The sequence below is a fragment of the Epinephelus lanceolatus genome, chromosome 2, assembly GCF_041903045.1.
Source record: "Epinephelus lanceolatus isolate andai-2023 chromosome 2, ASM4190304v1, whole genome shotgun sequence".
In the NCBI taxonomy this organism is placed as follows: Eukaryota; Metazoa; Chordata; class Actinopteri; order Perciformes; family Serranidae; genus Epinephelus; species Epinephelus lanceolatus.
Genome location: NC_135735.1, coordinates 25,777,113 through 25,804,131, shown reverse-complemented (window position 1 = coordinate 25,804,131; position 27,019 = coordinate 25,777,113). Strand labels below are relative to the sequence as shown.

Here is a 27,019-nt window from a genome sequence, read left to right as displayed (position 1 = left end):
GCAGCTGCTAGCTACCCAACCAGACACAGTGGTGGTTGACGAGGGGCAAAAGAGGAAAGTTGTGGTAGATGTGGCAGTCTCAGCTGACAGTCACATCATAGAAAGTGTCAGTGGCTGAAGGAACAAATGGAAGATGTCAGAGATGAGGTCCAAAGTGGTCCCAGTGGTAATAGAAGTATTAGGGACTGTGACTCCCAAATAGAGAGAGTGGCTCCAGCGAATTCTAGGTACAACATCTGAGGAGTGCAGTCCTAGGAACAGCTAAGATACTGCGATACTGTGCTGATCCCATATATACATATATATGCTATATATATATATATATATATATATATATATATATATATATATATATATGTATGTATGTATGTATGTATGTATATATATGTAATGTGCAAGATCATTGAGATTGCCTCTATGTGCACATAAATACTTGGCCAAGGAATGTTCTATTTCAGTGCTTATGTTTGACTTATTCCTAAATTAATGTGATTGATAAAACTCCCCCCACAGTTTCACTGCACCGATAGTGTGATGAGAAAGGGGCAAACATAATGTGATAATAACTGTATAGAAGTTAAATGTGTTTTGCTCCATGTGCACTCCGGAAGTCACAAACCACAGTACATCACTGGAGGGGATCATCTATGGTTAAAGATCAAGACTTTTATTGTGAAGTCCGGGATCAAACCGCCACCGGAAGTGTTTGTCGCTATTCCTTGCGCTCACGCTGCCACTACAACCGACCGCGCGCTGGGTTGGCTAGCAAGCGAGGAAGAGGCTAGATAGAAATGGCGGTGACGGCAAGGCGAGCAGCATGAAGTGCTGATGCATTACATGGATCGAAACTCACGACTGCCAGGACAACGTTGGGAAAATGACAATGACGTCGAAGTAGGACACCTTTTGTGACGGTCATTACACACCTACAACACCTTCCCGGGAGAGTTTTCATCTTGTCAGTGGAAGAGAGAAAATCTCACCGGGAGCATGGCTTCTTACAGCAACCAGGTAGCTAAGCTAGCAGGCTAACGTTAGCCTGCAAAACAACTCCTGCTGCACGGCGTGTAACGTTATTTATAGACCCGCGACCGCCCCTCGTTTGTACAACCTTCTGACCTAAAATAGTGCCATACCGTGGTGGCCATTTGGTCATGTGCGTGTTGTTATTTCAAACATCTGGCTAGTCGTGTCATTGAAAATGTTACAACTGAAAAGTGCTTGCTAATGCCCCCCCTAAGCCTCATTGAAACACCACACCAGCATGGTAGCTAACAGGCCCTAGGTCCCTCCATTCAAATGAGACAGCGCTACTATCTGCTGCAGTTTTTTAAGATATGGCAGTCACGTTTAGCCAGAGAACACAAAAGTGTGCTTATGCTAATGTTAGTGACGCTGTGGTGTGAGAGCCCATTTAGTGTCATGTGTTATTTCCCAGGGTAAAAGCGACACAGAAAACTGCTGCGTGTATGCATGGCCCACCTGCTCAGTGCTGCGACAGGCCTTCCCCGAGCGCATATTTTCATAACTGGGAATAACTGCAGATTAGTTTTGCACCGGGCAGTCAGGACGCATGATAACGGATTTTGTTGAAGGTTTTGTGTGAGATAATTTGTCTTTTCCTAGTAGTAGTGAGTCAGGGTATAACACTGCCCTGCTGTTGACTTAGCGTGTAGCAGGCTAACAGCTCTGCACAGATGGTGTGGTTACACTTTGCAGGCAGTCCGCTAGCTGGTTAGCTAAATTCAAATGCGACAGTGTGGGCCTTCGTTGCTAGCGAAGATTTATGTGATATGGAAACAATTAAAAAGCAGGATTGAGCTTGCACACAGCGAGAGTGCCGCTTCACCGCCGGTTCCCGTGTGACTTTGATTGTAGATAAGTTGGCAAGTTAGGTGTCATTTCTGAGGAAGTTAGCTATCATGTGGGAAGGCCCATTTTGCAGTCTAGCTGTGCATGCAGAGACATGCCAGGTCCGAAGTTTCTAGTTATTGACTGAAGTAAAGTTCAACTTATGACGAAAATCCACACAATAAAATTGAAACTTTAAACCATGGAGATGTGCTTCAGTGGGTTCAAACTCCTGCTGACAGTTCAAGAACCGGAACACGACTAACGACCAAAGGAAGGGAAACCTCGTTGAAGACTTATTTCGGCATGCTTTCACACTTCTTCCTGTGCTCAAAATTGAGTGTTTCTATTGGCTCACTGTTCAGCAAAGTGAAAGCTTGAGGAGAAAACCCGCCTTGCTACTTTCAAACACAGCTGTCAGCTCTTTCATGTCTTTGGCCTGCACATACATGTACCCACTGATATTGAATTATCCTTCCCTGATGGGGAATTTATTGTCACATACTGTATAAATGTCACAGAACGAGTAGCGCAGTATATAAAAGTTTGTTTGACAGACAGGGCTTTATATTGACAGTTGGCCAGTTTCCTCGGGGCAACTGGTTTTGGACCCTTGTCAACTATTTCATTTGGTCTGGTTGCCCCATTTAGCAACCATTTTTCTAGTGTTACAAAAACTCCTTTTAAAGGCTCGCCCTCTGGGTAAAATAATCAACAGCGGTGTTGCTGTCACATTAATTTACTCTGTGGGAAATGACAAATATGTATGTGAATGGAGTGAAAAAATAAAACTCAGTCATTCCACAAGAGAGTAGCATGACAGCAGATGTCAGGACAAATCCAAACTGAAGAAAAGTGGATGAACAGGCGGTGCAGCCGAACGATGGGAGGCAGATCAAGACACACCAGCAGCAAAAAAAGCATTGCTCTTCAGAGTATGAACAAAACAGGTAGTTCTGGAATACCTTATCAGTACTGCTTTGTATCTGCAGAAAAAAACAGATTTAATCTGACAACTAAGTGCAACAGAAGACAGTAGTATTCATCTTATTAGTGCATTATCTTGCAAATATGCCACCTAAAAGTAGTGCTAACATCCATATTTATAATATTTTTTACTAATTTTTAAAGCTGAGTCACAGTGACAAATTATACTGGATAAATTATGTCAGTGATGTTTTGTTTTTTTTTTTTTTTTTTTGTAGATTTGTCGCAATAATGTCCCATAAAGTTTCAGTGATACGCTTAGACAGAAATCAGTATATTTCCTTACACTTAAGGAGGCCTTTGCAGGATTTTAAGACGATAACAACAAATAAAACAATCCTTAAAAGCTGAATTGTAAACATCACGTTTAATATAAGCATGACAACAGTTATTTGTTCACTGTGTTTAGTTTTGACAGTTGATCATGAAAAGGTTTGTCAGAAATTTGTGTGAATGTCGGGCTTTTTTAAAGTTGCCTTGACCAACTTAAGAAAAAACTACTGAAATGCCCTCATTAACATTTAACTTATTGGTTTAGTTCATTCATCAAGACACTGTGTTGTTTGTTGCCTGTGTAGCTACAACATGTTATAGCTTATTGCCCAAAAATGTGCTGCCTTCCAAAAACTATTATAAAACACAAAGGGGCTATACATTGCATTCAGGTGACATGTCTGAGGTGTGAACAGGGAGCTTATTCCCAGTGCATGCACAAAGATGTCTGCCTGACATGGATCTAAAATGCGGCCATAGAGAAGTTTCAGAATAAACCACATCGGCTGTGTTCATTGTAATAAGGAATAAGTTACCCAAGGCAACGGTATAAGAGCTTTTGCAACTTTAAACTATTATTGCGACATCCTCCTCCTTTTTTTAACGTCTCTGTTTAGTTCAGCCCAGTGTCCCGCCAAAGCATAAATCTGTGAGTGGCACAGTAATCCTCTCCACCTCCCTTGGGAAACTATACACTGTATGCAAACAAATCAGACTATCATTAAAGTTGCCCAAAGTATTCAGCTTAGTCATGCCAAATGCACACAGAATGAAAATGCACTAAACAATGCTCCATAAGTGAAACTACACTTAGGTTTAAACTAAAATATCTCAACTATTGCTTGGATTGTCATTAAATTTGGGGCAGACGTTCAGGTTTGCTGTAGTAAACATTTTGCCTGATTTTTCATCTGCTACAAATCATATTTCCCAATTTTCAACACCCATTATCAACTAAACGTCTTTAAAATCCATAAGTGAATTCCCAGCAGCCTCAGCTGTGCTTTGAGATCAACATGTTACTCTTAGCATGTCACACTAACATGCTAACTGTTAACATTTAATTTTTCTATCTGTAAGCATGCTAAGATGCTAAATGCTAGCATGCTGTTGCTTAAATGTTGCTGTACACAAAATTAGGGCTGCAACTAATGATTATTTTCATTATCGACAAGTCTACCAGGTATTTCCTCAGTTAATTATTCAGTCTATAAAATGTCAGAAAATAGTGATAATTCCCAGAGCCCAAGGTCTTGAGATGTTTTGTTTTGTCTGAATTAATGTCCAAAGCCAAAGATACTCAGTTTATCAGTAGAGTGGAAAAAGAGAAGCTTGAAACAATGCATTTTTGCCTTTTTAAAAACAAACAAAACAGTTAGTTGATACCAAAACAGTTGATAATTAATGCTCTGTTGATCACCTAATCTTTGCAGCTCTTCACAAAGTTGATTATGCCACACAATGGTAACTGAGAATCCTTTATGAGCCACGCTATTTATGCTAACAAGACTAAATATAAAAAATGCCTCACAGTGTAGAACATTAAAATTCAACAGGAACACAAATAACAGGCTCTAAATTGACTATAAGTGTGAATTAGCACCTCTTCAAAACAAGGACTCCTGATTAGGCTGTGTAAGTTTTAGCATTGTGTTCCTAATAATGTGGAAGTGTGTATAGTTGTTAATGGGGAATGGCTGAGTTTGAGTACAGGGAACAGCAGAAGTTTAACATGTATGTAACAGTACGTGATGTCCTCGGGACTTTCCATTATCATTATTTTATCTCTTTTGTTTTATGGCATATCAATAAATGAAGGTGCTACTTCATTGTTGAATTGCTGAGCGGTTGCTTTTGCACCTGTTTTCCAGCCGAATAAATAACAAGGATTCCTTTCTTCCACTGTCATACTCCTCTCTATTTCATGCTGTGTAATCTTCATATGTCACCCTATTACTACATCACACCAATATGCAGGCACAGGCATGCTCTGGAGATTCATTCAAAACTAGTCTGACCTTATTTGTAGTGGCACTGCAGCATTTTCACGCTCAGCCAAGTTGTCCATTAATAACTCTGCATACCAGTTTAAGAGAACAAGCACAGTAGTGCTGGCTTTATCTCCTGTTATGGTTGGACTACACAGATTGTTTAAGTGGTGTTCATATTTTTTGGGGGTATTTTGCCAGAAGAGAAGTGGTTCGTACAACAGATGTGGAAATCAAAAGTGCTTATATCTTTTTATCTGTTGAACATTTTAAAAATACCACCCAGGTGTTTATTTTGTGATTGGTATGCAGAAAGTTAATTGCTTTGTGTGTCAGGTGTCATGTAGAAGATTGATAGAATCTGGCAGACGATAGATGGCACACGGACAGCACCTTCTGGACGGCACGGGAAAAACAAACCTGACGGAATGGAAAGACATTAAAACGAAACATGTATGATGATATGTTGTAATGGGGATGTTGCTTTGATTACAAAGAATGGAGTTTTGTTTTGTTTTTTTAAATAAAATGATTTTGTATTTATTATTTTATGTAATTATTCTAGTAATGTGGAGTGCATATGGCCCGTGTTTTCTCCTTCTGTGGAGGACCAATGTAACAGCCTGTTGTGAATTTAGTCGTGGAGGATAGCAAAAAGCTAAAATATTTTAACTTTTAATGGCAGTTGGCAGTATTCTCTGCCGGTCTCCTCTAATTTTACCATCCTGCTCTCGTCCACTAAAATAATAGCGGGTTTGCCGTCTACGGTGTGCTTGATTACATGCGAACACAGCATTGACTTTTTACATGTTGGAGATCACGGATGGGACCTTTTTGTGCCCCTAGAGTCAGTTTCAGGGAGTTCATGCGTATTGTGTACAAAGCTGGTAGAAACTTTCTAGTTCACTGATTATTTTCGGTGGCTCACATCCATAGATTATCAATTATAACTGAAAAATAATCAATAATGATGTTCATTTATTCACCAGAATCAACCTCTGGTCACCTGTTCTGCATCGTCGTACTTGAAACTTGCGAGACACAGTATCACTAAAAGTTAGTTAATGGTAGTAGGGCTTATTAAGAATATACATTTCATATTCTAATATTATTCCAGCCCTGCCCTTTGTTATGTTAGACCCTTCCTATATCCCTGTTGTGCGTGTAGTGTCGTCACTAAACTGTGTTGAAATCATACAGATGGCTAATTTGTTGTAATCCTCAGTCCAAACCAACAGCAAGGGAAGCTTAGTGTGGTACGTGTGGCACGCCTGCGGAAAGAGGCAAAGGGACATTCTTTCTGTTGTGATTGTATTAGCCATCCTGAGGCCGTTGGATTACGCCTGGCTGTTTGTCGCTTGTAGTGCCATTTCAGCAATGTGGGCCCTCGCGTGGGGCCTCGTTTGCAAAGAGTTACATATGCTTTAGCTGCACTTTCTTTTCTCTGGGCCTCCCCTTTCACGTCCCACTGTTTATTGCACTGAGAGGATTAACGGCGTGGCTAGTGAGTTCATTTCACCTTTTCTCTGGTGCTTTGTGTTTTGCATGCACGTGTGGACACTTGGGTTTCCCTGAAGGTGTAAAGGTCATCTGTCAGGGGGTGTAGCACAACTGCAGTTAATTATTTATATGAAATATTATTTAATATCTGTTGTATGGAGTAATAACAGTAACAGACAATATTCTACATGAATATGAAACTATGGAAGAGAAGGGATATTGCATCTTGCTCTTTTCATTTCTGTCAGGAGCTCACCTTTGAGAGTCTTCCATGTCCCACCATTAATTACAGTGCCAATGCCTGTCGATGGGCTTATTGGTACCCCATTAATTAACGTTGTCCACACAGACACTTCCAAGTGCAAAGTGAGTTCTGTTGGGTACAAGCACTTTGATAAAATCAGAATGTATAGCCTGTGTTTGAGGGAGGGGAGCTGTTAGGAGAGCCTAAAGCCCTCAGGCCATTTAAATGTTGTTTGTAGCCAGAGGTAAGTGATTTACCATGCATGTAGGTCACCTGCCTTACCTTGTCCCGAATAATAATCAACTAACACGTTTCTCATGATCCGCATACTTTTGTACATATACTTAAAGGGAATCTTTGCCAGTTTCAGTCAGCTCTTTGTTATCGCAGTATGTGTAAATGAATGGTGTTTGGCCTCTGCCTGCACTGCTCATCAGCACACACCGCAGTAACACAGAGCTGGTTGAAAGTCAGCAAAGTTTCTTTTTAAAAAACGCTCCTGAAATTTCAAGGCCTCATCAAACCTCTCTAAATATGACATTTGTAATAGGGGTGCCTCCTGAAAGCCTAAGATTCGAACCATCAGTCAGAGACCCCTCAGTCGATTGAGATTCCGTCAAGTTGAGTAGTCGTGTTTTTTGGTCAGTCTCGGATGTTTCTGTCCCCAGATTTAGCTGCAGAGTGAGTGCTTTTCATGTTGATGCTGCAATTCAGTGCAGGGTGAGCCTGCGTGAGACGGAGGCAGCTGCCTGGATGAAGAGAGGCTTTGCCTCGTCAGGCTCCGAGATAACATTATCTTCTGCCCTCTGCTTAGAAGTGGCAAATTTACAGCTCACAGCAACTCAATGAAATGAAGTCTCTGGCTTTATTTTGATATCTAATTTCGGCATAAAGTGTTGCACATTTTGATCCGTTACTACCTGAGTTAGCACGCGTTAGCTTGGCTTGTTTACTTTATTACATGAATCCCACTGTGACATTGAATATCCTGCTAAACCTCGTTCAAACTCTGTATGGGAAAAAAGTAACAAGTAGTTGAATATTGGTATTGAACAGCCAAATCTGATTCGACTGATATAATTCTAACTCAGGTACAGCCCTAATGAGTAATGTGACGTTCTGCCTACACTAAAAAAATCCATTTATACTAGAGTTTTCGTGGCTGCGGTAGATCTGTGGCATATGCATTATGTAGGCAAACACTGCAGTAGTTCGGTGGCTAAGAAAAAGAAACCCAAAATAACTACAGTTCTTGTAAATGCAGTATAACTGGAATGAAGTTAAATGTAGTCAGAAAGCAGGTTATCTCCACATAAATACATAAATACAAGTGGTTTACAAAATAGGAATTATGATATAGTACCCCTTCAGTAAATAATAGTTTTGTAAATGTTTTGTTTGTGGTGTATTTGAACAAATATCTCGAGGTGTCTCTGAGAAATGCAGCACTGTTCATTGTGCAACCTATCAGCCACCAACGCGCTTGTCTTACAAGTGATTGATTCATCATTTAATTATTGACAATTTACTGCTCCACTCCAGATTTTCAGCTGACATAAGGAGAACTTGTTAACAGACTTTCTCTCTCTGGATCATGTTGTTTTCAAAATCACAAACAGGCAAGTCAGATGTCTCTCTGTTGTCTAAGAGGCTGAGACTGCACCGTTAGTTTTACTCTGTCACAGATGTACACAAAGTTACAAGCATACGTACCCCTACTTTGGCTTGTTTTGAGGATAAGGTTGCCTTGTGTTAACAACTCAGAAATCTAGTTCTCTAAAAGCAAACAGTCGGGGAATCAGATCTGAGCTGTTTGTGTGCATGGTTTATGTATAACACTGCATGACTCATCACTTCATGTTGTGCTTTACCTTTGCACAAGCTAGCAGTGCACTCTTGGCTGGGTGATGATGGACTCTAGTAAGAGGCCTTGTACCTAGATATCCAGTGACAGCGCCCTTTGAAACGGTTCCAGTTGTGAGGTGGAAGGCCCTGTCCTGTGTGTGGCCCACTGTGTACTTTCCCCTGGATTTGATCTTTTCTTTATAGTGATGCAGGATCTCAAGCTTTGTGACTCCTTTAATGTTTTTTCAAGATCAGTTCCCTAATTTTGAATTTCCACAACAGCAGGAAAATACATTCAGAGAAAAGGGGATTTTAACAATATTGCCTTTCTTTTAAACTAATGGTTGTATTGATTCTTTCCCACAGTACATCTTCGGGGAATTCAGCCCTGATGAGATCAATCAGTTTTTTGTGACTCCACGATGTTATGTCGAGGTAAGGAGCTGGATTGTATTTGTTTTTGCTTTAATAAATCATTGTAACATGGGTTTCTTTAACAGGAAGCAACAGGTTTCATGGGGACTGTAATTCAAATTATTACTTTGGAACTGAGGCAAAAACATGTTATTGCAAAGGTACCCGTTTTAGTTGACAATGATTCTCTTTAATGCTCGATGTAGCCCCTTTCAAAATGAACACCGTGCCTAAAATGGCTGTTGAAGCATCTTATAAATTTGTCAGTTTTCGTTCTTTACATCCCAAATGATCTAGATGATCGTCTTAAATATTTAACCATTGGTAGACAATGCTTCAGAACTTAATTCCTCAATACTGTTGGAAATTTAGATGTGTGTGCGTTTGTTTTCTAACTTCTAATTTTGCATTTTGCCTCCACAGCTTCCTCCGTTCAACGACAAAGTCCCGTGCGTCACTCAGTCTTCTGGTATGTGCATTTTACATACACTTGATTGCTTGATAATGTTACGTTTTTTCTTCTTATGAAATTTTATTAGCATCATAAATACCCTACCCTCTCTCAGGAGCTGACTATTGTCATTCTCTTAGTCAGCATCACTGTAGTTTTTCAAAGCAGGTCTTATAAATGTAAGATAGAAGTCGAGTCTCAACTGACCTGACCTGCTTAAGAGAGAGATACTTTCCATGTGGTTATTTTTGCTTATATTTATACATAAAGTATACATTGTTTAGAATAAATACCCCAGTAGCTCTTGACCATTTTATTATTTTAAGAATACGTCAGCCATTTTCATTTTTAGAATTCGAGCCACCAAAAAAAATGTAATAGCAGCCACCTGTCTTTGAAATGGTACCCGTTTGCACATGACATTTGCCTTACCTTGATTTGTATTGATTATTTAGGAAGTTACTGCACTCCTGCTGTACCTTATATTATGGAGTCTATGGGACTGCAGGTTTGCGGTGAGTTGAGGAGTCTGACACCCTGTGGCTTGACTAGCTGTTGTACGTTTGCTGTAAAACTCAAAATCCAGGTTTCAAAAACTGGTGGCTTTCTAAACCTTGCGCCTGTGTTCTTTCTCTTGCCTGTTGGTAAAATCTGTAGAGCTTTGCATGCTCAAGATACTATGAAGTATCTTACCTTCTCTTGCATATAATGCATTTTCACCACTGCAGGGCTCCAAGTTGAGTTAAAAATCAGACTGAACTTTCGTATGATTTAACAATCACAGCTTATGTACTAAGGGCATAGTGGTGGTTTTATGTGATTGCTAACATGTGTGTACATATATAGTCTTGCATTGTTAAGGTTTTACTACTGAATGCCTTTTACAGTCATGAAGTGTGATTTCAGTAACACTAACAGAAGGTCTTCTAATCCCAGTAGAGGAAGTAACTGCTGTTTTCATACACTTTAACCCCTGCCGAACATCAGGGTTTACAGTTTGGATGACCAGTCAGCTGTGTCATGTCAAAGCCACTTGGATGATTTTTCTGATTTGCACTTACTAATGTTTCCTGTTTGTTCACCTTTTTTCACTTTGCGCCTCTGCATAATAATTGACTATTTAAGCTGCCATGCAACACACTTTAACTAAACAATGAAGTTTTGTAATGATGACTTACAATTGTTTGTGCTCATTGTTCTACATTTGAAGGAGTAAGAGACATTTTAAAATGGTAGTATAAAAAGTACTCAGTTTTTAAAAAATGTTTCATGTTAATGTGCATCATTAATGTGCAGTCTATTATAAGCGATATTTTAGATAATTACAGTTATAGTTGATTTACAGAAAAAAATGAGTGTAATTTGAGATCTCAAATCAATAAAAGTAATATGATAATAATAATAATAACAATAATGATAATAATGATAATGATAATAATAATCTAGAAATATTTTAAGTTTTTATCTCAGCAGACCAGAGGCTTTTAAAGGGTGGGGTAACTGTCAATAATTTTTAATTTGGCCAGTCAGAGGCTAACAGTCCCCTGTCACTCAAAAACATAATTCCCCAATACACTGGCTGAACCACTTGTCAATCATTTTTAATTCAGCCAGTCACTTCACAGTAGTGGTAATAGTCAACTTTTAAACTAGCATCTGTTCATCAACTACCTGATGATGATGATGATGGATTATATGGTAGTAGCTGAAACACTGCTCATTTTAAAAGGAACACAGCAAGTCCACAGCTCCACACTGAGGGTTGTGTTGACACCGGAGGAACGCTGACAGACCCTGCTGACCTCCTGCTGGTTCTTCTAGCGGAGAGCAGAGCACAGCTGGAGTCAGTGGGGTTTGCTGGAGGCTGCTTAGGGGCTCAGAGCCAGGCGACTTGTCCTCTTTTTTGTGCCCATGCCCTCTAGACAGGTGGACTGTCACTCCTGACCATCAATTCTAGCATTAACCCTAGTCAAAGTATTAACAGAGGGCAATGTTTTTAATCAACATTTTGAAGTCTTCGTTTGATAATCTTAACCATAAAAATGATTTTTTTTTGTGGTGATCCCTCTAAAATGAGCAGTAGTGAAAGTTATATTGTACCATGATTGATCATCAAGGAGTTAATAAGCAGACAGTGTTAGCTATTATAGCTAGGCTAGCAAGCTATGCTTGTTGTAGCTAGTGAGCTAGTGCACTAGCTAGTGGAAAAGTTGTCTACCTCCACTTTAAACAGGGAGTTGTTCTCAAGGCTAACAATTTACTATAACAATCTTAAAATATTTATTGTTAGCCTGCTGTATCATTACAACTGGTTGAATTGATTAAATATGAAGTAGCCAAACAACGTTAATATCTGCAAACCAAGATATTGCCCTTATAATACTGTGAAGTGATTGGCTGAATTAAAAACTATTGGTGAAATAAGTTTTTGATTGGCAGGGGATTGTAAGCCTCTGGTTGCCAAATAAAAAAATGATTGACAGTAACTACTCCCCTCAAAGTCTCTAGTTCTCAAGTTTTTGAATCCTCTAGAAGTAGATTTGGCCATCTATAAAAGAATATTGTATAAAAAAAACATGATTGATATTTGAAGGCGAGTAATGTCCTACAGGAATGTACAAGGTAGGCCTTCTAGTGTGCCATCATTTGTCTTGTTCTGTTTTGTTTGTACACTGTATTGCATCATGTTAATCTATACTTACTGTTCAATTAAAATTAAACAAGCCTGCCTTTTTGTTAAATGATTTTAAAGATAATTTTTATGGCAAAGCATTACAGTAAACCCCCTGTGCGTTGTTACTGTCGTTAGCCCACAAGGCCCAAAACAATATTGTCCCACTCTGTCTAATTATGAAAGTTAAATGTGGATATTTTAGCAACATTCCTGGGATTCCTATAAGCCCAGAAGGATTGTGGTTTAGTGGAGCATAGACACAACAGTAGTTGTTGGAGCCAAAAATAGGTCCATCAGGATTTGTTTCTTTTTAGTGGTATGTCTGATACTGTCACAGAGCTCCCACGACCTCTGTTGGATGATGGCTTAGTTGTTCGGAAATAAGGACTTAGAAGCAAACTCCTCAGCAGAGAGTAAAATACAAAAGTGTGTGTTTTAATTATAGACTGAATTTGAAGCCAAAACTTTGTGTTTCTAATTGATTGAAATGTTATCTGCAGCAGAAGACTATCAACGCATTGAGTTTGGTGTTGACGAGGTGATGGACTCCAAGCCTGTTGGGGTGAACGATCCTTTGTTCAAGGTGTCGAGCACCCTGAACCCCCAGGCTCCAGAGTTCATCCTGGGCTGCCAGCCGGCCCAGAAGGCTCAACAGACGGCTCCTCCAGCAGCTGATGTCCCTGATGGAGCTGACTTCAACTCGCTGGATGGCCCTGACTCTGAGGCCTCAGCCATGGACAATCACCAGACCTGCCAGGACATGGACGGACTCCCTGGCAGCCTGGGACAACGAGAGAGGAAGAAAAAGAAAAAGCGACCGCCGGGGTATTACAACTACCTGGACCCGTCAACGGGCAGTAACAGCAGCAGTGCAGCAGATGGGACGCCTGTGACAGCACTGGTGAACGGACATGCAATGGGCGGCCCACACCACATTGCTGAAGATGTGGACGGTAAGGCATTATCAGGGGCTGAACTTTCCACCCCTGGACCTGTCTCCACGGCAACATCTACAGCTGCTGTGGCAGCAGCCAAGTTTGCCCCCACATCCACTGCCAATCAGAGGACTTGTGATAGCCCTGATGACTCTTCTTTGGACTTAACAAGTGGAGCTGCCTCTTTATCAGATGGCAACAATGCAACTTCCTCCTCTTCATCCTCCTCTCAAAGCAGAGGGATGACAGAGGGACCGAGGACTGCAGATCAGCAGCCAGATCATTTGGCTCCACAGAGCCCCGAACTTTCAGATACTCCACACAGCCCGCGCTCCAAATCCCCTCTTCCTCCTTCAGCTGCTGTGGCCACCCCCTCTGTCACCACTTCCATTACGACTACTGAACTGGAGGGAACGGAGCTAGCAGACAGCGGGGTGGCCAATGGGTTAGCAGAGCCTGATACTACCATCAGTGCAGATGAACACAAAGAAGACTGTGAGAGTGGGGAACAGGCTCAGCAGGTCTGCCCAGACTCCGCTGCCCAGTCGGTAGTGACAGAGCAGGCCCATTCGCCTGTGATTCCAGCTGCACCTACTGCCAACCTCCCCAAATCTTGGGCTAGCCTCTTCCACAACTCCAAGCCTCTGCCTGGGGGCCCTCAGGCCTTTGTGGAGGTAAAGAATGTTGTGGAAGTTGTGCCTCCCTCCCTCGCTACGCCAGAGCAGCCCGAGAAAGTTGGGGAGGTCAAAGAAGGCCCTGTCCACGTTTCAGAGGATCCTATGGCCCCTAAACTTGCAGGTATTATATTATGATGCTCATTGTGTATCTTTTAAACCAGCCCATCTTACTTGTATCATGTTGGGTTTTTTCTTTTTTTTTTTTTAAGCTTTTAGTGCTTTGCAGCAAGAGATGAGCATTAATGCGAAATTTTCTCCCCCTCCACTTGGTGGCAATGTTGAGACAATTGTACTGTTCCTACTCTTTGTGTTCCTGTGTGAGTATAAAGTTTTAAACATGTTGTTTGAAAAGAGTAGAAGTGATAAGTAACCAAACTTAATATTCTGCTGTTGATTATGCTATATATTCATATATGAGCTGCCCAAATTGCCCAATTATTCCTTGCCACAGGGAAATGTTATAAACATGTTGCTGTCATGTGCAAGAAATTCAAGAAATGAACACTAGATGGTGGTGCTACATTTAGAATATCTGTCAGATGTTAAGTCATTAGTCACATTTGTGTAACCCACTTCATCTCATCAGCCAGCACTAGTATAAGCAAGCCTTGTGAATGCAGTAAGGTGGATGGTTTCTTTATCTTGGATCTTCTAGAACTATCTTTGTTTGGACAGTATGTATATGTGTCCCCTTAATTGTGATATTTAAAGAGGGACATACAGCATGTTGTGTGCGAATGTATGGTTCATATTTCACATTGTGGTGAGGTTGTTGGACCATTACGTCAGGGTGCAGTTTAGATATCATACATACCATTAATGAATAGCCAAACTTTTCCTTTTAGCTGCATTTTAGATAGAGTTTGAGATGCTTAACTCCAAGAGAAAGGGAGATGTCAAACTCTTTTGTGTATCTTGAGGACATAACAGCCTAACACAACACAACACAACACAAAACTGGCACTGATGCTGTAGAGTCTGCAGAATCACAGCTTCAACATTCATTCAAGAAAAACAATAGAATTTTAGCCAAAAGAGGATAGAGGGATTTCTTGAAACATCTCATTGATCAAGTAAGGCTACAAAATAAACCGAAGCCAAGCCATTATGGTTTGGCTTCATGTGGAGGAGGATCAGTTGCAGCGAACACACAAACAAGCAGGGTTTAGTTTGATTTGAGATCTCTTCTGGGTTCATTTATTTAAGAACTTGCAAACAGAGTGTTTGGCTGTGCCATGTGAAGTCACTCAACTGTTTCTTTTAAATTTTGGTTTCTGTCTTTTAAAAGCAGTGTGCAGTATTTGTTTTAGTTACATCTGAATATGCTGCATGTATATACAAGTTTGAGTTGCTGACGGGGGACCTTCTTTTTGTTTGTCTACCCCGCACACTTTGACTTTGAAGCTCCACTTTGAACTTAATCTGGTTAATCAAAAAAGCACATTTTCAGCACACTGTCTTCTCCTCTTAGATGCCCAGCCCTTATAGGGTGTAATTTGGTATGCAAAGTATTCTTTTTACTGTAACGGTGTGTTTCTTTTAGAGATGTAAATCTTATGCATGCATATGACACAGAAAACCTTGTGGCTGTATCTTTATCTGCAGAACGTGATTTTCCTAGCTTGACAGCCATCAGTCAATTCTAGATATTTTAAAGCTCTAGATCCACTGGAATGACATTTTGAAAAGTGCCAGTGACCCGTATTGACCCTGTAGACTCTTAATTGTTTGCTCTGTTGGGGAGTGCTGCAACATAGTGAGACTATAGACTGTAATCCGCAATGCGATTACAGGCAGATGGGATTACAGGCTGTTTTGAATACTGTGCATTTAACCATTTTTATTTGAATGTGTTCAGTCATACATTTGCAGAAGTGAAATGGGTCGTTTCAAAACCATGGTGGTGCCATTATAAATTGAGTTTAGTAATCAGCCCACCTGTTACTGACTTGTTGTGATAATCCAAAGTGTTTTTGTGAAGCAATAGTTGAATTATTTACATAAGTACATGCTATATGTACAGAGGAAAGATGCATATGCTTGAATGTACTGATGATCTATTATTTGTGTTGTCTAATGTGTGTATGTCGTTGGTCTTGCAGTCACAGCTACAGAGACAAAAATCAATGATTTTCTCTTCCATAAATCAGTTGCGTAAAACAAAGTCCACGTTACCATGGGAGCTGTGTTACTGAATGACAGTCTCCCTTCCTAGGCGTGGTACAGCAAGTTCCTGCTCCTATTCACACAGTTTCTGGTGCTGTTGTCACAAGAGGCAGGAATAGCAGAAGGAACATTTGTGAAAATAAGAATGTATTTCTTGTGATTTAGGACTATATATGTAAAATTCACCACTGTATCATTGTGTTAATGACTGACATTACTGACGTGGGTTGTCATTGTGTGTTGGGAGTTGTACAAAGCTACCCTGTTTAAGAACATTGTGTCTGTTTGAATCCCCAGAACTTATTGAGAATGTGAAGTTGATACATAAACCAGTGTCTTTGCAGCCGAGAGGACTGATCAACAAGGGAAACTGGTGCTATATCAACGCTGTATCCTTTCACTCTGCCTTTTTGCTACACCTAACCCCTCAGCACTGCGTTTACACGTTTATGTTTGGTTGTTGGTAATGTAACTCGCTCTCATGTTGGTGCCAAGCCACATAGCACAAAGGATAAATGTTATCAAGTCTCAGGCAGACTGGTATGTGTTTTAGAAATACCGTGCCATTGTGAAACGTGTTTGTTTGTCTTTGGCACACACTTGCTGAGTGAGTTTCAGCTCTGCCTGGAAATTTCCTCTGAAGCCAGGAAAATGCAATTTTTCTTTTCAGGAAAGTTCAAAACATGTAGTCCATTAATAATCATGGTGGTGTTTTAGGGAGGCTGGTGAAAATATGATTTGGTTTGATTGGAAAAAATAACAAAATCTCAAATTCAAGACTTCACAAAAATAACACCATTAACTTAGACCATATTCATCCATTGGTATCAAACTAAAGTATTAGAGCAGCTTGTCATGTAACTTTTCCTCCACACTGCTTTCCTCCCTGACTCTGTAAACTCAGACCCTACAGGCCCTGATTGCGTGCCCTCCCATGTATCACCTGATGAAGTCCATTCCTCTGCATAATGAAACGCAGAGACCGTGCACCTCCACACCCATGATGGACAACTTGTAAGTAGCATTTCTGCAACCTGATATCAAATTGTTAAAACATGTTTTGCTCAGAGACATCACAGTTGTTTCTTTGTCTCTGACAGCGTAAGGCTGGTGAACGAGTTCAACAACATGCCTGTGCCATCTAAAGCCAAACAGCAAGGTAAGATATCAGACAATGGCTGTCAAACATATGGCCCGGGAGCCAGAACTGGCCCACTAAAGGGTCCAATCTGGCTCACTGGATTACTTTGCGCATTTTATATTGATGCACTTGAGAAGGCTAAAAAGTGCCAAGTTTCAGGGGCAAGTTAAACACTGAGTAGCCTGCTTAATTTAAAATGCTGCTTTCCACCCTGAGCACAATAGAGGTTCTTAAAAAAATAAGAATACCTGATGTGGTCATGGTTGAACATACTGAACATTGTGCAAAACATTTTCATACAGCAGCTTTAGTGAAAAATAATCTGTATCAGACATATTTGATGACACATTTTGATTTGTAAATGTTTTGTAGGGATGCACCAATTCATTGGCTGTACATTGGTATTGGCTGATATTCTCCTTATTGACTGTCATCAGCCTATTGCAAATAAGATATTCACCAATGGCAGTGGCCAGTGTTTTTCTGTTGCATCATATTGAATTTGGGTGGGCTAAAAAGCAGAGTTTAAGACAAACGGCGTCCCTGAGACAATAGAAAATGTGTTTCGGACAGACACAAGTCTTACCTAGGGCACCTTTGAGACAAAAGGATGCAGTAAACTCACCATTGACACATCAGGGGATACACCTGTTTATTTTACCCGAATGCTACATTGTGAATTACAAACCTGTGTTACCATCAGCAGGAGGAGAGCTTGTTAGGGTTAGCGGTTAGCAGCCAGTGGCCAGAACGAACTGCTCACAGAGATTGCATCAAGTTGCTTTATGATGCGTTCATGTGCTATTTGTTTAAAATGAGTAATGGCATGGTAAATTTTAGCGTTCTCATGATGTGTTCAGTTGTAATTTTGTAAAACTTGAATAAATACAGTTGTTTGAGAGAACTTTGATGTTGTTTTCCCAGCAATATAAAAAAAGATACTAGAGAAAGTAATTATGATGTATCAAGTCAGAAACGTTTTTATGTGAAAGAATGTTATTTTTAAGGTTGTTTGACAAATGTGTGTGATGAAATTTGTGCTTATTCAAAGGTAATGGAAGGCTCAATGACTTTAAAACAGCTCACTTATTTTTTATAAAGAAGATTTCCTTGTTTCCCTGGCACAAAAGGGATGAATCAATGATAACAAAATAAACAGCAACAACAAAGAAATCAGCATCAACTATCTGCCAAGTTGTTGTTCTTTTTAAAGTTGGTATTGACCCAGAATTTCACAATTGATGCATCCTAATTTGTAAGGTGGGGGATAAGTTAACCTGCTTCCTCAGTAGCTTCCTCCGTAGTTGGTGTGGTGATGGCAGTATAACTACACAGGAGTGGAAATGTATGGAAAAGTACACATGTAATAACAGTGAAAAACTGTTGACATATTGTTGAAATTGCACTTAACATGAACTAACATGTGTTTGACACCCCTCTGTTAGACAGCCGAAGAACATTTGGTTTTGCTTTCTGTTGGCATCACTCATGTGATTTTAATCTATGTCCACAGCTGTTGGTGATAAGGTCATGAAAGACATTCGGCCCGGTGTACCTTTTGAACCGACCTACATTTATAGACTCCTCACTCTCATCAAGTCAAGTCTCTCTGAGAAGGTAAACCATGCTGCCTCTGGATAAAACACACATTCACTGCAAAGCAATGTGTCAAGGTGTTGCAGGTTTTTTTAATGATCACACTCTTTGAACACACTTCCTCTGGAACATACAGTTCTTGAAGCGAATGTCCTTGTCCTTTTTTTAATGCACATTTTTCAGCTTAATATTTGTCTGCTCACCTGAATAAAGGCAGTTTCACATGCTGAGTTGATTCTGATTCAGTTTTAATGAATGAAATTACACAAACATTGCGAGATTGTTACCTTTTGCTCTTTAATGAGGCTTACACTCATCCTGTCTCGATTGTAAAACATGCTTCCCTGTCTGTTTACCTCACTGAATGACTGTGTATGCACATTCATAATAAACTGGTGTTTTATTTGACAGTAAGCATTCTTGGTAGAGTGCTTTAATTCGTGTTGATGTCCTGGTGCTTCACTCGCAGGGTCGACAAGAGGATGCGGAGGAGTATCTTGGCTTCACTCTCAATGGACTGCACGAGGAGATGCTGGCTTTGAAAAAACTAATCTCGCCTCAGGAAGAGAGTAAGCATCTTTTACCACTTTAATATCCAGACCATATCACAAGGAAGATATCATTGCAGATATCATTTAATTGGCTGTATTCGTTGAACGTCATTGTGCTTCTCTGTGTTTAAGATGAATTTCTAATTACTTTCTGTTTACTCAAACTGCAGCAAAGTCAACTGAGCATCTGCTGTTGAGTTTGAAGTTTTTGTGCTGTTTGTTGTTGGTTTAACATGAACGCTTGCAACAGAGTAGATGTGACCTGACAGTCTGTCACACTGTGATTAATATGCACTCCACCACACAGATCCGAATGACAGCTTTAACAAGTAGTTTACAAGTTTTAAATGAAACCTCTGCCATCTTCCAGTCATTGAGCACGGTTACATGCGCACAATAATCAGATAACTGTGAATAATCAGGTAATGGTAATAATCTGATTTGACGCGTTTACATGCACTTCAATAATCTGATAATCAGAAAAACCTGGTTTACATGATTCAGTCCTTCAGTTGGATTTCTCCTCAACATGACATAAAACTCAAACTTCTTGTTACAGTAGGTACTCATATCCTTGAAAAACCTCGAAAAGTACGCAAGTCATATATTTGCAAAATAAAGCACTCATCATGCTGACAGCTTATATTCTTACAGTACTGTTTGTTTTTATCATTAACAAATACATGTGAGAGCATTCTAATGTGTAGTTTATCAATGTGGAGCCAATTTTACATACTTTGGGTAGATTTGGAGTAAAAGTACTGTAAAGTGCAATATACAAGTGTATTGTATATAAACTTGTCACACAAAGTGCATAACATATAAGTAAGATAAAATAAAAGTGACAATTTAAACACTGAGAATATAAAGATATATTATTTTATGTAAAATCTTTATCTGAAAGGAAACAAAAGCTGTCAGATTAACGTAGTGGAGTAGAAAGTACAATATTTCCCTCTAAAATGTAGTGTACTGGGAGTATAAGATATTAAAACCCGAAAGAAACCAGATTAAAGGGTATACATGCACCGAATAATCTGACTACTGGGGAAAAAGCTAGGTGGGTCTATCTGATTTCTCATAATCAGATAATGGCTTTTATCTGATAAAGCCTATCGGATTATGCTGTTTACATGACCACTTGAATAATCAGGTAACTCCAGAAATCAGATAATGATCGGTTTATTAGTGTGCATGTAAACGCGCTCATTGTCACATCAGCTGAAGTGCTTTTGAATTTTCTGCAACTTGTAAACTGACATGGGATTCAGGAGAGGAGTTCATTTTGCTTACCTCAAAGCCGTTTGAAGTGCTTTGATCATTTGACCTCTAAAGTGTTTTTTCTTCTGTGTTTCTGAGCAGAAGCTCCCACACCCAATGGGCCAGAGTCCCAGCCAGGTGTGGAGGAAGATGTGGCTGATAAGGAGGAAGAAGGTAGTGAGGACGAGTGGGAGCAAGTTGGCCCCAGAAACAAGACTTCCATCACTCGCCAAGCTGACTTTGTCCGCACACCCATCACTGACATATTTGGTGGGCACATCAGGTACGTTGACAGATCGTTGAGATGTGTTTCAGAAACACATTTTGTGTGAAGTGAAAATAATTACCTGAAGAAATGAAGAAATTCTCATGGCTGGTGAACCTGTGTGCTGTTTTCTAAGTGATGAGTTTTTACTCTCATAAATTAACAAAGTACTCCATGATGCTGCACTCGTGTTGGATTTCCCTGTACAGTACTTTTTTCTTCTTTGCTCAAGAACCACGTTACCTTAGGATATGTTTTAATAACACTGTTTCGCACAAAGTAGAGTGCTGGCATGATAAATGGGTCATGATTAAAAGAGCTACATACACTTACGAGAGAAAAATGGGTCAGTTTAAACCCGTGGTGGTTCTAGTGTAAAGTGAGCTCAGTAATCAGTTACTGGCTCGTCGTTGTGAAACATTTGATTTTATATGTAAGCACATGCTATGCAAATACATGGGAGGGAAGGATGCACAAGTTTGAACATGATCTGTTTGTATTGTCTTATATCGTGAGATGCATTCTTTGTAAATCAGTTGTGTAAAACTAAGTCCACGTTACCATGGGAGCTGTGTTACTGTGATAGTCTCCCTTCCTAGGCGTGGTACAGCAACTTCCTGCTCCTATTCAGACAGTCTGTTGTGCTTTTGTCACAAGAGACAGGAATAGTAGAAGGAACATTTGATTTGTGAAACTGAAAATGCACCTCTTGCGATTCAGGAATGATTTGCTATTAGTGTTGTCTCGATAACGAAAGTGCAGCAGGTACAATTGTACCAAAAAACAAATATGGAGAATCAATATGTTTCAATGAATCGTCAACAGTATCTGCTAAAATAATAATTGACATATCACTGTGTTGACAACTGAAAGTATGCGTCCGCAAGATAACACTGACATATGTTTTCATCCTTTTTTTGGAGTTATTTAATTTCTTTGTACATAGTTTCTCAGATATGTCATAACAGAGCTTCATCCTCTTTATGGTTACGGCTTCTGTTCCCAGTCAGTACACCAACTCCAGGAGATAATTGTCATCTTCATGTGTGCACCCTGCGCTGGTTATGCAGCATCTCATTCAAGGTTTTTGACCTCTGTTCACATTGGCGTCACAAATCACTCTGCCACCAGCCATCCTCAGCTTTTGTCCAGCTAGCACCACAGTCCTTCAGCATAACAGCCACTGTGGGCCGCTTGTGGTCTGAAGTCTGGACAGCAAGACGTGGGGCACACATTCACAAACAAAGGTCTTAACTTTCAGTCAAATTGGAAAGAACCTGTGTGGATGTAGCCTGCCGAAATGATATGTTCTGTGAGGTTCTGGTCTGGCACAGTCCTGGTCTACACTGGTCGCACAGTGTCTTCAAGGATTATTTTCTCAGAAATGGTTGCAACCAGAGAGAAATGGAATACAGGAGTGTATGTTTGCAGAGTGTGGTGTGTACGCCTACTGAGCCTGGCTGTAACCCAGGGGCATTTCAGGCACAAGTATTTAGTTTGTGATTCACGTTTACAGTTTGAAAATTATTTTTTAATATCGAAGTCTTTTTAAGGGAAGCAGTCAGAATATAAGATTTAGATTTTTTTCTTTCAGATTTGGAGGTGAGATGCTGCAGTCAGGATATGCTTGTAATAATAAATAAGGTCCAGTCGTTTGATGATACCAGTGTTGACCATTTCATTTAAGTTTCCTTTTTTGAATGACTGGATTGTAAAATTCAGCATCATAAATAATCTAATGGTTATTCCTAGTAAGATAATTTCTTGTATCTTCTTATATCTAACCTGGTGTTTTGTTTCTTTGCCAGATCGGTGGTGTATCAACAAAACTCTAAAGAGTCGGCCACTCTGCAGCCTTTCTTTACCCTGCAGCTGGACATCCAGTCAGAGAAGATACGCACAGTCCAGGAGGCTCTGGAGACCTTGGTGGCCAGAGAGTCAGTCCAGGGCTACACCACAAAAACCAAGCAGGAGGTATGAATACAGTACACTGTCAGGCTGTGGTATAGTTAATTAGTTAGTGTCACATGTTTACAAAGAAATTTAAGTGGTAAAATGCTCCTGCTCTTTTCTCGGCATGTGGACTGATGGTTTTACGTTTAGATAAAGAGTATTGTCGGCTTCACATGGTAAATGGCGTAAATCTTCATTTAAACTGTGAATTTTCTCTGAATATTTCTAATTATTTCCTTGGCTCTGAGAACACAAGAACTCAAAACTCCTGAAGAAAACACTTGTCTTAAAATGGTTCAGTGATTGAACATTAAAATAAAACAGCTGCTGCAGGGACAATCTGCTCTACAGATGTATAATGGGCATCTTTGGATTTCTTTTTCTGTTGTTTTTGTAACCGATCATTCTGTTTTTTGTCATTTCAAAGACAGTACATTTTTTTTACAGCCAAGCTCTTCTCTTTTGTGCTTTTAACAGCCCCGAAACTAAATGATTTACGAGTCAATACTTGGAAGAGCCCAGCACGCTGTTGTATTTACAAAGTGCTTGTTCTGTAGTTGTTCCGTTCTCTGAGCTGTTTTGTTTATCAGAAGTTTTATTGGGTTTTATCCCAAGTCAACACAATATACAAATATTTGTATTGTTTTATTACAATAAGGGAACCTTCTCTCACTGAACTTCTCCTTGTCTTTCTGTCCACGTCCTCAGATTGAGATCAGTCGGAGGGTGACTCTGGAGGAGCTCCCCCCTGTGCTGGTGCTCCATCTCAAGAGATTTGTTTTTGAGAAGACTGGAGGCTGCCAGAAGCTGACAAAGAACATTGATTACCCCGTTGATCTGGAAATCAGCAAAGGTATGGACTTCTACGACCAGGCCAGACCTTTAACTTGACCCATTGCCTTTTAGTGTTTACAAAAGTGTAGTGTCTGCACCAAGTTCATGAACAGTGCACAGTGCTTGTGTATAGAAACTGATTATTCAATTTACCAGCACTGACCAAAAACATACAAATATGGGCAAGTTTTCCAACAGAGAAAATTCTATCACTATACTCTATCTTCGTTACTATAGTGTGGACTCATCAAGGTCCTTTTTTAGGATTATGTGTATATGTTTGCAGGCAAACATGTTAAGAAAAATAAGTAAGGGCCAAAGTTATCAAACACACATCAACATGTTTCTCAGTTTTAGTTTCAGATGATTAATTCCATGAGTTGGCCAGATTAACCTCAAGTGTTGGTATGATTTGTACTCTAAAAAGTTGGTTCCCCAGAGGGAGACTAATCATTTTGATATTCAGAATTATTGTGGTGTGTTTCTTCTCTGGGGCAATGATCTCTCTGCTCAGCTTGTGTGAGTGACTCATGAAAATGACACAACATTATGCACTGATTGAATCGGGTTGCAAAATCATTATCTTGCATAGCTCAAGTAGGATAGCTGTAGTTATCTTTGGAGGGATCAGGCTCAGAATGAATCAGGATAACAATGTTGCAGTGAAGTCTGTATATAAAATCATTTTAAATTAAGTTTTTTAATCTGAGCCCTGTTATGATGTTGTACATTTCACTTTACCTGCAGCAGAACATGGTGCAACACCTTCTGTTTTTAGTCAGAGTTTAAAGGTATACTGTGCAGGATTTTCCAAATACAGTGAGGAGAAATGTTAATCTACATTTGGCTTTCGCTTTTGTAGGCGATACAGTTTACAAACAGTAATGTTAACCCACAATTCCTGTATAGTACACCTTTAAACTATGGTTTAAATCTTGCTTTACTAATCAGTGGATTTTCCTAACCATTATTTCCTTTCAGATCTCTTGTCCTCTGGAGTGCGGAGCAAAGTTGTGAAAGGCCAAAGAACTTACAGGCTCTTTGCAGGTGTGTTTGTGTTTTGTTGTTTATGCACTTCAGTCGCACTGTTAGATTTGCTTTTAGGGAGTTCGTAATTATGTCAGTTTTGTAACTTACTGTCACTGTGGGAACTGTAAATCCACCACAATGTGGCCCAAAACAACGACGCTGCCAAGAGTGCTTTTAAGAATGGCTGTCCCTCTGTGTGTCAAACCTGAATACATCTGGTTGACAGTCATCCTTTCATTTCTCATCAGGAAATACTTTGGGATCATAATCAAAGATTAAAACGTTTTTGGAACACGTATTTGTTTTGCTAAGTTTTCCAAGAAACAATTCATCCACAGCTGGAGTAAAAGCTCTTTGTAATTAATCATTAAAGTCATCAGTTGAGCTTGAGCCTCCTTTTAGTCCCACACTTTAGAGCAGTGAGATTTTATAGAGAGTTTATAAGGTTAGAAAACAAAAGCATTAAGCACACAATTTTAATTTGGTGTATAAAATCATTTAAATATAAGTTTGTAAGGCATAATATCTACTATTTAAGCTATGCTGCACTGCATTGTGGGTAAAACTCTGGGCTTAAGTGTTCATTATAAAAACTGCTGATACTGCACTGTCCAAGTTTGAAGTAACAGATGAGTAATGCCTTTTAAATATAATATCCCACATTCCTCTCATGTCTTTTTCCCCATCTCTCAACCCAACCAGTTGTCTATCACCATGGGAACAGCGCGACAGGCGGTCATTACACCACGGATGTCTTCCACATTGGTCTTAACGGCTGGCTGCGCATTGACGACCAGACAGTGAAGGTCATCAACCAGTACCAGGTGGTGAAGCAGACTGCAGAGCGCACCGCCTACCTGCTGTACTACCGCCGCGTCGACCTGCTGTAGACACATGCATACACATCCCAACACACACGCAAGAATACCCGAATATACCCACCAACGCACACCAGACATACATGCTCCAAATGCACTCGTTGACAGGACAGTACATCCACACATGACACAAACACACATATAAAACTAATGAACAGGAACACTGCCCAACTTGTTCTCTTGCAAGATTTTCCTCTTCTTCCCTCCTGTCCCCGCTTTCCTGAGAACCAGCTTTTCCGACACCTTTTTCCTTGTCTCTTTTTTCTTTTTGGAGGAAGAGAAACGGGCTGCATTCACAAAGGTTTCCCTGTGACTGCTCTCTCTCTTCTCTGTGCACCACTGCTGTTTTTTCTTTTTTTGTTTTGTCCTTTTTTGTTTTTACTTTTAAAGCAGCGAGGAAAGGACTGTTGAACAGACAGAGGTGGGGTTGAGGTTTACAGGTTAGGACCTGAGGCTCACCTCTCACTGAGCCCGCAGCTCGGCTCAGATAGCAAACAGTGGACTCACACACAGGAAGAACTATCTACCACAGGCTGCAAGTGGACCGCTGGGGTAACTTCTCTTGTTTGAATTACCTTTTCTAAGGAAATGACCTAGAAATATCAGTGTTTGCCTTTTATTAAAGGGGGAACTGTTGGCCTAATGAATTTGCAGCAGTTTAAAAGCCTATTTGAATTTGCCCTCGTGCATTGAACAGGCCCAGCACCAGCATTATCACGAGTCTCTCCTCCCAAGGCCAGATTGTCTTCTTTGCCACCAACACAAACAACTCCTCCATTTCCTCACTTTTATGATGCTTTTAAATCTCGGTACAACTTGAGCCATCAACAACAGGAGAAAAAAAAAACATGGGTAGTACATCGAGGACTGAACAGCTTCCTTGTTTGAGAGATCCTTGTTATGGTATCTGGGTTTAGATTTAGAAAGACTATCTAAAAAAAATATTAATGCGCTTTAGAATTTAATAACAAATAAGCTTCTGTGCACAAAGTATAAACTGATTGATGATTACGATATGACAGGCAAATGCATATTTTGCAAATATTTAGATTAAAATGTAAAAAAAAAATATAAAAAAATATAAAAAAAAATAAAATCTAGCTGACTGAAAACTTGTTTGGGTCCTAAAGGGCCGCGCTAGTTTTTAGCCTCAGTTATTGCACTGGAGAGATGGCAACCAATCAAGACAGATTCCACTGCAAAACCTGCCCTTGTTTACTTTGTACATTTCCTTCTCTATCCATTCTTTTTTTTGTCTTTACTTGTCTAAAGGTTCCACCTGTGTATAGGTGGCTTATCAGTGTAGTTTTGAGCCACACCACCCCTCTTACCCCCCAACTCAGCAGAAAGCGGGGGCTGCCTTAGGTTCAACGTGTGATGTTTTTTCCACTCAGTATACAAGTCTAACCCTAATCAGTCGCCAACAGCAAGTCTAATGTCTGTGAGGAGTTAGGGGAATGTACCTGACACCTATGTATTTACTCTTTTGTGGCTCAGCATTTCCTCC

General features: G+C 40.0%; 1 protein-coding gene across 4 annotated transcripts; it reads left to right on the top strand.

Annotated features, from left to right (window-relative positions):
• The first annotated feature begins 751 nt into the window (after positions 1-751).
• usp10 (ubiquitin specific peptidase 10) lies at positions 752-26,418 on the top strand. 4 transcript variants are annotated; one of them, XM_033622769.2, is made up of 15 exons: positions 772-1,011; positions 9,055-9,123; positions 9,526-9,571; positions 10,009-10,068; positions 12,728-13,960; positions 16,303-16,394; positions 16,910-17,019; positions 17,106-17,164; positions 18,660-18,763; positions 19,212-19,311; positions 20,656-20,836; positions 22,627-22,792; positions 23,480-23,624; positions 24,587-24,652; positions 25,337-26,418. In XM_033622769.2, the coding sequence occupies exons 1-15, from the start codon at positions 991-993 to the stop codon at positions 25,522-25,524; spliced, it is 2,640 nt and encodes an 879-aa protein (XP_033478660.2). In that variant the 5' UTR covers positions 772-990; the 3' UTR covers positions 25,525-26,418. The 4 variants fall into 4 exon arrangements, with proteins under 4 accessions (XP_033478674.2, XP_033478683.2, XP_033478660.2 ...); XM_033622776.2 differs by having other exon boundaries at positions 784-1,011; positions 12,731-13,960; XM_033622783.2 differs by lacking the exon at positions 10,009-10,068 and having other exon boundaries at positions 752-1,011.
• Positions 26,419-27,019: the final 601 nt, after the last annotated feature.